The sequence below is a fragment of the Pseudoliparis swirei genome, chromosome 8 (assembly GCF_029220125.1).
Source record: "Pseudoliparis swirei isolate HS2019 ecotype Mariana Trench chromosome 8, NWPU_hadal_v1, whole genome shotgun sequence".
NCBI classification, from domain to species: domain Eukaryota; kingdom Metazoa; phylum Chordata; class Actinopteri; order Perciformes; family Liparidae; genus Pseudoliparis; species Pseudoliparis swirei.
In genome coordinates this window covers 15632641-15644704 of record NC_079395.1, presented here as the reverse complement: position 1 = coordinate 15644704, position 12064 = coordinate 15632641, and the positions used below count along the sequence as shown (strand labels likewise).

The 12064-nt window shown below is 44.2% G+C and overlaps 1 protein-coding gene across 1 annotated transcript; it reads left to right on the top strand.

Moving 5' to 3' along the window:
- The first annotated feature begins 3008 nt into the window (after window positions 1–3008).
- LOC130197970 (zinc finger protein 3 homolog) lies at window positions 3009–6880 on the top strand. Its single transcript, XM_056420976.1, has 5 exons — window positions 3009–3842; window positions 4324–4411; window positions 4497–4611; window positions 4707–4965; window positions 5161–6880. The coding sequence occupies exons 1-5, from the start codon at window positions 3546–3548 to the stop codon at window positions 6514–6516; spliced, it is 2115 nt and encodes a 704-aa protein (XP_056276951.1). The 5' UTR covers window positions 3009–3545; the 3' UTR covers window positions 6517–6880.
- The last annotated feature ends 5184 nt before the right edge of the window (window positions 6881–12064 follow it).

The window sequence follows — 12064 nt, the reverse complement described above, 5'->3', positions numbered from 1 at the left end:
CGGGCACCCTTAATAAAGGGTTTATCAAGTTACCAATAAATCAGTTAAAGGACAGTAATACAAACAAAGTTTGGCTTATCAAATATTGAAAACTAGAAATGGCTAGACAGATGCCGCAGATCATCTGATTAGCATCAAATAGAAAGGATAAACCCGAGACACGGGACATTTTGTTTGACAATGTTCAACCCCAGATCTGCTCTATTAATGCTTAATTAATGATCAGCTGATTAATAATTGATTACGTAATTCACCCTCATCCTACCAACCCCTGCAGACCACAGAGGTGTGTTTGTTGTCGAAGCTCACAGGTGCTCAACCAGTTGGTTCCCAATCACTCTGCGTCATTGTTTTCTATTTTAACCGGCGCTTTTAAATACGACCAATGTATTGGGGTTCTGGGGGAACCCTGCAGCAATAGATACAACAGGATGATGGAAACAATGTATGACACAGTGTCAGTTAATTTGAAGGAGACAGACACACATGTCCTCTTGAGCTCTGACGATTATACTTTTTAACATGCAAATGAACATTTTCTTATTTTCTTTAGATGACATCAATTCCATTAACTACTTATGTTTTGAGATGAGAAGAAATAGGATGATTTTGACATTACTTTATTCCTCTCGGGCGGTAGTGCTTGTCACTGTGCAATAAAATACTTCCCCCCCTGTTGTTTTCACAATCCATTAACTTTGCCAAGCGTCCTCCATGCTGAAGTGTCCTTGAGCAAGACACCGGATCTCGACAGCTCCAGAGGTGCCGATTCGGTGCTCTGACCTCCCCGTGGAGAAGGAAGTAAAACACTCAGAGTCCCGTTTAGCACGACATCCCAATGTCTTCGTGTGACACCGGTTGAGACACCAAGGGCATAAAGTCGTGTGCACATCCACATCCAAGCTCAGTGGGATCGAAGGTGAGTATCGAAACATCACAAGAATACAAGAGAAAAGTATTTAAATGATGTCATTTGACCTGAAGTGAAGCACTTTGAATCGCCTTGTTGTTGAAATGGGCTGTTCAAATAAACGTGCCCTGCCTTGCCCCATGCGGGATGTTTGGACCCAACACAACTCAACAAACAGACCGATGTTGGTTTGAGATGTCGCCAGTGAGGGAGCTTTCAGTTCAGAGAGATGGTGATTTTATATTGTATTCACATACGATAAAACACATCAGATATATATCAAAAGAAGATAAACAGCGCATGTGAAAACACAGACAGGGAGCCGGTGGTATGCGCGATGCAATCCATCTTATTTATGAATCTTATCTGACGTACTGACTGACAACATGGTGAAGACCCGGCAGCATTCCTCCGTGAATGTGAATGGCAGCTAACATGTTTCGACCGCAGCTCTCTCTCTGTGCCCCCCCACAGAATTCATATGATGAAGGAGGATAGAACGTAAAAGGGAGTCAAAGGTCAAATTCCTGTTGTGCTCAAGCATCCAAGAATATTTAATTCTCGACACTTTTTTGGGATCAGTGATCCCCTCCTTCCTCGGGCTCCGTCACACGGGACCTTCGTATTGACAGTGATCACCATGAAAGCAACGGGGCTGTTGCTGTGTAAACTGCGGAGACGGTCTTCTCACACTGGCTGTTTGTGTGCACTGACGGATGTATTGCCCCCTCCTTATGTTTACAGTCTAACAGCACATTCCTACCCAGCATCAGCCTCTGAAGCGTCCGCACATTCAGCAAATATGCTGTCGGCCATTGATGGTATCAAAGCGAGGTAAAGTAGGAAAATTGGTACGCAGACTGCCCTCGACTCACATCGGTATGGTAAGTGATGAAGCTCTATTTCTGAATAAGGCCAAACACTCGTTAAGAACAAAGACTTCGACGTAGAGCTCTGTGGACTAAACACGGGCTCCTGTATACACACCACGAGCATGTACACACATACAAACAAACACAGGGATACTATAATGGAGGAGGATTAAATATTGATCGACTGACCTCAGTGCAGATGTATGCAGCACTGATTAATGCACACATGGAATAACGTGTCAGGTAGGCAGGAAGCAGACATCCTCAGGTTGTCAATCCACAAAGCCCAATCATTTCGCTCTCCTGTCGGAGGGCCGACATCTTTTAGGATATTAGTGATGCGTTGGTCATGCCCAGAGGGGCACAGGTGAGTCGCTTGTCACCACCTGCTACACAAGCTGTACTTCCTGTTTGTTAAGGGGCCTTGTGTTTAAAACCACAGACGTGAAACTGAGCTAGTCGCTGCTATGGGCCTCAGTGGAAAGCCAGTATTATAAGATGTAACGCCAGGTCAGGCTGTCCACTGACTTTGAAAAGAAAGTTTCCAAAAAACATACCAAGGAGTTTCAGAGATGACCATGTGATTGTTTTGTTCTTCAAACTCTCTACGTGGAGACTAATTATACATTTTTGGAATTCTTAACAAGTTGTTCATCTGTTCAATCATCGGCATTTAAGGAACTTGTATGACTGGACGTGTACATGATGCACAATGTGTTGAGAAATGGACTATGTTTTGACTTCCTGACAAATGGCCGAGAGACATTAAATAGTTAAAAGAAGAATTCAATGACTCTTTTGGATTATTCACACTTACAGCTCGGAATGCTCCACCTCCTGGAAAACATGTGTTCATCGTTCTTTGTCAAGGGGGGGGGGGGGATAATATCTGTTAACTGCTTTACAAAGCTGCACACACACACACACACACACACACACACACACACACGCACACACACGCACACGCACACACAGACAAATGGATGTATGACTGAGAAACTCAGGAGGGTTTCGTGTGTGTTTCACCTGTAGGTTACAACTTGTTTTAACTGAATCAGCTATTTCCATTAGTCATTTGTATTGTCTTTCAAATTGTATTTAATGTTGGACTTTGTTGAACATTTAGACAATCACAAAAGTCACTTTTGCAGCCGAACAGCACCACCAGCTGGGACACCACCGGACCTACACAACGCATCTGCACTTTCTCTCTCCAGCAGTTTACTTTGAGACTCATCAGACTAAATTCTGTTTTGGACTCTGAAATATTTTTGTACGAGGGGAGGGAAATAAAAACAAAAGCTCGGGCGGTTTGCTTCCCGTGGTGCTGACCCACAGCACCACGTATCTGGTCCACTTCCCACACCCTGCAGTCACAATGCAAGATCCATATGACCTCAATGGCCTCCTCGGGTCTGTATGTCACGCCCACTAGTTGAAGATGGTGTCAATAATTTTATCTGCAACTTTTTTTCAGGAACTAAGTAACTGTCACCTTTGGTCTGCAGGTGTATGTCTTTACAGAGATCCCCTAACGCTCCGTTATTCGCTAGCTCCGCCTGTCGGTGTACGCTTTACCCCAAACCGTGCGCACCCACTTACTAAACCACGCCCACTCGAGTCGCCATCACAACAGTCGCAACCGCGGCTAGCTAATGTAGCTCAGCGCAGTGGTTGAGGTCGGAGGTGAGACCCCGACGGTCCGTCTCTTGAAGAGGGTTCATACCGGCGACCGGATCCCCGTGAACAGCCCGACCCCCAGCATGTGCTCCGTCGCCGGGTGTGAGTCGGGATGTCGCGGCGCGCGGCGGTTCAAGTTGCCGGAGGACCCGGAGAGGAGACTGGAGTGGGTCCAGTTCCTCGCCGCGGTCAACAAGCAGCGATTTAAAGAGTCGTCCTGCACAGACATCACCATCTGCAGCGAGCACTTTAACGAGGCCTGTTTGGACCACCGGACAGCGACCCATCCAGGGGGGACGGGGACGGTCCAGCTCACGTTGAACCCCGGCGCCGTCCCATCACTGCAGCCGGAAGAGGCTGAGGAGAGCCCGGCACGTGTGGTGAGTCTGCACAGCTGTACACACGTGATGCTGATCATCACCTGATGCTGACATGTAGAAACACGTTTTAATGTGCTGCTTCAAGTGTTTATTGCATGTCTGATATAGGAGTCATTAGAGGAGGGATGCAGTCGGGAGTACAAGTACTTAAAAGTAACAGTAGACGAGAATGTGCTGCAACACAGAGCCACCATAACAACTCAGAACACACACTGCAACGGAGAGGTCACGTCCTGACCTTTTACTCTCTAAATACAAAGGCGGTGCAGATCCACAAACAAGCAATCCATATATTGTGTTGTTGTGTGTTGACTCGGATGTCGCTTTATGCCTTTATTGATAAAGTGCTGCCACGCAGTATGCTCAATAACAAGGTGCCATGACTGGCTGGTGAATCTAGTAACTCACATGCCTCATCATATGGTACTTTTAAGATAGTTTTTAATGTATTGTACGCTTTTACTCTTGTTACTTTGTGTAGGAGCCTGAGGAAACCAAAGAAGTGGCCTGTCTGCGTGATCAACTTAAAACATGTGACGGCCCGACTGCCTTTTCTGAAGAGTCGATGGGTAAAAGTGTTTGATTATTAAAATGTGTTGATTGAAAAGGAAGGGCAGCGGAGGATCTTTCTCACTCTTTAAATCTAATTTGCAGCTGTCCAAGGAAGCCCCGTCCCAGGAGGCATCTCATGTTCAACGGATGCTTCAAGTGCTCTGGTATCTGGCCAGATGCCACCAAAACATATGGATTTTGATTTGATCGGAGAAAAGTACGTTCTCTTCACTCTCTGCTTACTTTGGCTACTTTTCGAATCGTGTTGATGTTTTTACATTCAACATTTACATTCGTGATTTTTTTTTTTAGAGCTGCACTCCTGCAGATGAAAGGGAAGTACGTTGTGAATGAAAGACGCCTCCTCCAGCTGTTCAGCCACAAGTGCCCGTGGTGTGGCTCTAACGTGAAGATGGAGAAGGTCACCTGTGGGTTGCTCGTCGTCTTGAACCAGCAGTGTCTGCAGTGTGACTACAGAAGCCAATGGAAAAGCCAAGTCGACGCCAGGGTCCCAACCGCTGAGGATCAACAGCTGACAGAAGTAGGAGAAGTAACTCCAGAGACCCGACAGGTAGGACTTTAATAGACAGACGTACGACAACGTGTCCAGACAGTGAAGTACGCATTGTGCTTCCCAGAAAGTATCTAGAAGAAAACCAAACACACACAGCACTCAGCTTCTTTTTGTTTTAGTTGTAATATTCCAGACAGTGTGCTGTAGAGGCGTAACATGTAACTCCTCCCCTTCCTTGTCATTGTGTCACAGGTTGTCGCTGTTATCGATGAGCGGATCGATGAGTCGAGTCATCCGGGGGACGTGGATTTGGAAGAGGACTGGAAGCCGGGGCACGGCTCTTCTCATGCGAGAGTGCTAATAAAGAAACCGGAGGAGGAAACCGAAGAGGAAACCGAAGATGAAGAGGAGGAGGAGGACGACGAGGATGAAGACGACGAGGATGGAGAAGACGAAGAGGAAGAATATGGGGATTATCCTCCGCTTCCTGTCAAACACAGTCGCCTCTGCACAGAGTGCGGCGTGCTCTACAATAAACGGAGGCCTCACACATGCGAGCACAAAGTGAAACCCTACTCCTGCAACATTTGCGGCAAGCGGTGCGTGAGCGAGAAAGCCCTGATCACTCACGGCCGAATCCACGACGAGAACTACGAGTATCAGTGCAAATACTGTCACGCTGCGTTCAAGACGAAGGGGGACAAGATCACCCACGAGCAGATCCACACAACTCAAGGGAAACCCTACAAATGTCCAGACTGCTGTGAGACTTTCGCCACAAACAAGGAGCGCAGGCTCCACCTGGAGGACCACAGAGGCCCCCTACAGTTGAAATGTCCCATCTGCGGGATCGACTTCCTGTGGTCCCTCTCCCTCCAGAGACACCTGGCCGTGCACACAGGGGACCGGCCCTTCAAGTGTTCGGTGTGCCAGCGCGGCTTCAAGCAGGCGGGCCACCTGAAATCCCACGTGCGCCTGCACACGGGGGAGAGGCCCTTCAAGTGTCCGCGTTGTGACGAGTGCTTCAATCACAACGTGAGCTTGAAGACTCACGTCCAGCGGTGCCACTCCTCGGGCTCGGGGCGCGGGCGGAAAAAAAAAAAGGTGAGCAAAAGGGCGAGGGATGCTGCCGATGCTCAGGATGACGAGAGCCGAGGATGTGATGATTCGGGGCTCGACAATGTGGAGGACGAACGGGACACCGAGGAGGAGGAGGCGCAGAGGGGGATTATATATAGACCGAAAAAGAAAAGCACGGGCAGGCCCATAGGGAGGCCGAAGCGCCACGAACCGGACAACTCGGAGGAAGGCAAGTCTTCGGACGCCAAGTGTGGGAAACTGCTGGCGCAGAGGTCAAAGAGGACACAACAAAGAGGAGGAGGCGAGGCCGAGCCAGGTGACAGCGGCACGTCTGTGGAGTCGGCAGAGGAGGAAGAGGAGGCGATAAAGAGCACGGCGAGATCGAGGGGAAGAGCGAACGATTTTGACAGTGACTGTGATTTTGACCCAGAAGAAAGAACGAGAAAGAGGTGCAGCAGCCAGAGCGGCAGTAACCGCTCGGGGAAGCGTCGGGGAAGACCACGGAGAAATTCTAAAGACGGCTCTTAGAATGAGCTGAAGAAAAGTATTTGGTTTTAACGACTGTGGAATGTAGAAGAATTACGGTGGCGGACTCACACAGAAAAAAAGGTGAAGCCGCTAACGGTCCTTTCTAAAGCCAGTGTCTGGTTTGTCCATCTGGGCTACCGTAGAGGCGGCCGTGTACAAACGGCTCGTTCTGAGATGAATGCAGCGATTTTTTATTTTCAGGTGATTTTTGCACTCCAGAAAATATACTTGTTATTATTTTATTCCATTTCTACACTAGGAGCTCTTGCTTTGAAAATACTTGTGAACCCTGTTACCTGATCAGATGTTAATGCCTGCGTTTTCTTTCTGTTGTCAAGTTTCCAATACAGTCATATGTACTTTGTCTATGAGATTCTGAATTTAGGGAATAATACGATGTTATATAGCTTCTTACGTCATATACAGGACTGTCTCAGAAAATTAGAATATTGTGATGAAGTTCTTTATTTTCTGTAATGCAATTAAAAAAACAAAAATGTCATGCATTCTGGATTCATTACAAATCAACTGAAATATTGCAAGCCTTTTATTCTGATTTATTGCTGATTATGGCTTACAGCTTAAGAAAACTCAAATATCCTATCTCTAAATATTAGAATATCATGAAAAAGTATACTAGTAGGGTATTAAACAAATCACTTGAATTGTCTAATTAACTCGAAACACCTGCAAGGGTTTCCTGAGCCTTGACAAACACTCAGCTGTTATAAATCTTTTTTTTACTTGGTCTGAGGAAATATTAAAATTTTATGAGATAGGACTTTAGAGTTTTCTTAAGCTGTAAGCCATAATCAGCAATATTAAAAGAATAAAAGGCTTGCAATATTTCAGTTGATTTGTAATGAATCCAGAATGCATGACATTTTTGTTTTTTTAATTGCATTACAGAAAATAAAGAACTTTATCACAATATTCTAATTTTCTGAGACAGTCCTGTATAACATACATATTATGTGTAAGTATTTATTTTGACAGATGAGCCATGTGTTACCTCGGTGATAAAATGGGATTACTAAAACAATACATTATCCACATGTTGCTATTGTACATTTACTTGGGTCAAATCGGAGAGGAGTAATGTATGGAGGACTCAAAATGACTTAAGTATAAATAAATAAATAAATAAATGCATGAATAAATACAAGAATAAATGAATAAATGCTTAAATAAATGTATAAATAAATAAATAAATACAAGAATAAATGTATAAATACAGAAATAAATACAGCAATTAATATATATAAGTTATAACTCAACAGGACATCATTAAATAAATGTATTTCTACATTTCTGTATTTCTTCATTTATTTATATCTCTATTTATGTGTCCACACGTATTTCTTCATTTATTTATGTGTGACATTTACGTGTCCGTATATTCAAATGAGCTGGGCGGTCCGAACCTCATTGTTGAACAGGATTGGTCAAGTCAGGGAGCAAGACAGAAGCAATCGATCCCTAGCACTTGGATCTGTAGACGAACAGCGTTTATTATGCATTCTTGTCTGTACATTCTAAATACTACTGTTGAGTCACGGAATGTAATTTAAGGATGTTTTCAGCCGAGAAGTTAGTTGTTTAAGCATCAAATCTGTGGTCGGTTTATCGAGATTCAGTCTAATAAGGATATGCGACGGAGATTTGAGGTCCTGCTCGCGGGACCTCTGAGCTCCGGGCGCCGGGCGCTGTGTGGCCGCCGAGAGAAGCCTGATCTCGGCAGGACTTTTTGAAATGCTCCGCTGGCTCTGACGTCTCCGTAGCGGCTAAACATGAGATATAATTAGGTTTTTGAGGATCTAAAGAGCACAACGAGTTTATTATTTCCTAAAAGATAACGTTGTCAATTTGACTAAGGGTTCAGATTCATAACTTCATATTGTAGCGACCCTGGGTCAGGAAAGCTACGAGACGTATATTTATTATCGTTTATTCGTAGCCTACGCCAAACAACAGTGAACACCGCAACACATTCTACTCCACTGTAAATTATTTTACAGTGAATAATTTGAGTAAATTCATGCGCAAGAACAGTTGATGTGGTGACGTCACAAGACCAGAAAGACCGTCCTGCGTCCTCGAGAGTCTGGACTCCCAAAACCAGACTCCAAAGACCAGACTCCAAAAGAACACGAGTCTGTACTCAGTGTTCTTGGAATTGATAAACGGCTGAAGTCAAAAAGCTGTCGAGGCTAACTTCTGCTAACGGTGAGCTGAGCGAGTCAACTTCAGCGTCATGTGCCAGGCAGAAGTAGTAGAGCACAACACACCAGGTGCATCACACTCCTGTGACCAATCATGCTTTAGACAGAGGTTCGGACCGCCCAGCTCATTTGAATATACGGACACGTAAATGTCACACATAAATAAATGAAGAAATACGTGTGGACACATAAATAGAGAAATAAATAAATGAAGAAATACAGAAATGCAGAAATATATTTATTTAATGATGTCTTGTTGATTTATAACTTATATTTATTCATTCCTGTATTTATTTATTTATTTATACATTTATTTATTTATTTATACATTTATTTATTTATTTATACATTTATTTAAGCATTTATTTATTCATTTATACATTTATTTAAGCATTTATTTATTTATTCTTGTATTTATTCATGCATTCATTCATTTATTTATTTATACTTAAGTCATTTTAAGTCCTCCATAGTAATGTGGGTGCTCCTGCAGATCAACATATCAGAGGCCGGGATACGCCTGATACCAAACCGCGCGCACCCCGCCATCAAACCCCGCCCATACTGCCGCCCGCCAGCAGGGGGCCGGCCGTGAGCTCCGGATGTTTGGCGCTTCTGAGACGGGAGTCCACGCCGAGCTCCGTGTCTCATTCCCCGCCAACATCCCGCTGCTCGGCCCTCGTGTTTAAACGCTGCGGGACGTCCTCCGCGGTGATGTCTTTTGAATTTTGATGAGCTGTACACACCGTGGTATACTTTGGAGTAAAATGAGGACTTGAGCACAAGAGGTAGAAGACTTTTTTTTAAAAACCTTTCAGAAGTTGTGTGAATCCTACTTGAAGACAAAGAGAGCCCCTGTTTGGACTTTAATTTCATCTTGTAAAATCATCTGATGACACTTTAGCTATCGAGTTACATCTCCGAGATTTGAAACAGAAAGAGATAACTGATAAAGCAGTTATTAATTCACACTGCATGGATTTATTCAGATCTAGTCATCTGTTTCGGTTGATCTGCATATTTTGTTTGCAGTTTAATTACCGAAAGACACCATCAGGCCTCTGAAATCATCACATCTAGGTACAAACGTGGCATTTAAAAGCGTCAGCTAAATGACATGTAATGTAATATCTATAAACAGAGCAGGCTCCAGCACTGTTCTCAAGCCTACTTCTAGGAAATCTAGGCGATTCTCTGATATATACACATGGACATACATAAATACACACACATACATCGATATAAATATACACATACATGCAGGCACGTGCACAGACATTTTGGGGGGCAGGTGCTCAAACCAAAAAAAAGGGCACCCAATGCCAAAAAACAATAGTGACCGAGTTGAAGCGTCAGCAGCACTGATGATGCTGTCCTCAACCTGCGTTTCCTCTGGCAGCATCAGACCGCTAGCTTACATTTTCTTTATGAATAAAGATGAATTATTATATAGCAACAACAGTACAAGCGTTCTGATTGGCTAATGGGTCGTCATGCCAGCCACGTATTGCCCTCCTCGCTGGTCTGATACGGATCCGTATTGCCCTCTGACGTCATTTTCAAAATGAGCGATATTGATAGACAACAGCCAAGAGCAGTGGTCCTCAAACTAAGGCCCGCGGGCCGGATACGGCCCGCCTCCACATTTGGCCCGGCCCTCTGAACAAGAGAGGCCTTATGATTTTTTTTCAGTCTGGCCACGCAAATCCTAGACTAGCCCCTATTAAATATAACGGAATAAGAATAAAAATTGAAACATTTTACCCACCACACTCTCTCTCTCCTCTCTCTCTCTCTTTTCTCTCTCCTCTCTCTCTCTCTCTATTCTCTAAACATAACTAACGTCAGTAAACAGCTGGACGAGGCTTTGAAATCACGGATTTCGTGAGTTTTTGTTTGTTTATTTTTTTAGGAAACGTCGGACCAGTTGTGACGTCATGTTTTCAGCAGCGCTTAATGTTGTGGTTGATCACAAAACACCGTCATGACCTGTGTGTCTGATGCTGCGGGTCAGAGGAGAAGGAGGTGCACCCGCTTGGTGGCGCGAGGAGCACTGCGCGGAGGAGGAAGTGGAGGAGGGAGGGGCGCGGCGGGGGGAGGGAGAGGAGGGGGGGGGGCTCCTGAGCGCCGCATGTCGGGGCGAAATTCTCAAATAAATGCCCCGTCGGATATTAAAACACATTTGGGGGGACTTGATGACAGAGAGAGTAACTTTTATTCTTCAATACTGATGAATGAAAAAAGTGGGCTCCAGCAAAAAGGGCACTTTTCTCATCCAGGGCAAAAGGGCTGGAGCTTGAGCACCACTAGGGCTCTATCTGTGCACGTGCCTGCATACATGTACGATACGATTCTCTGAATTAGTGTAACTGAGAGTTTTATGTTACTTAATAACACAAGAAACACGGCAACTTTATCTTTTTCCGTCTGCTCCTTCAAAATAAAAGCCCCAGACCGGAACACTGGTGAACTAATATCTAAATAAATATATATATATATATGCCATATACATATATATATATATATATAAATATAGACATATGTATATATACATATATATACAAATATATATTATATATACATATATATATATATATATATATATATTATATATTATATATAGGATCACCACTAGATGGTCTCCTTGTGCCGTACATACTGGCTCATTTTACAGAACAATAAGTGAGACCATGGCCATCGCTCCAACGGGTTATTTCTGCTGCAGTGTCTGAACCTGCCTGTTGAACAAGTCTGGGATGTGTTTTCTTCTTTCCCCTTTATCTCTCTCGTCTCTCTTTTTTTCCCATCTCGGCTATTCTCTCTCTCTCCCTCTGGTCTCTTTCAGATCTCAGTGAGATAATCTGAGCTGCTAGCGGTTGACAGGAGATTAGATTGATGCTTTAAGAAGACTTGAGTTGGGGAGTGCTTCATGGACGAATATACCTGTTGTGGCACCATCAGTGTGCAGATCATATTTATTTTGCTCCATAAAAATTCACTCAGTGAGACACAGTGCAGATTGGCCCGTATTCATTCCTCCCACAGAGACGGGAACAACAGTCGAAAGGAGAATGGTGAAATAACGGGAGCTGAGATTAGAGAGTAAGGAGTATATCCTCAAGCAGCGAGAGCCACTGTAACGTATTTTAAGGTGTCTATATTTCTTGAAGAAATCTGATTTTAAAATGGGTTCCACTCATGGGAGAAGCCCAACAGAAAATGATATTGTCTCACAACACTGCTTGGTTGTTTCTTTGTGCCGGTATCATTTTCTTCTGTATTTCAATATCCACCATTTGTTTTCAGGAGCCCCTGTGTTTGGTCAT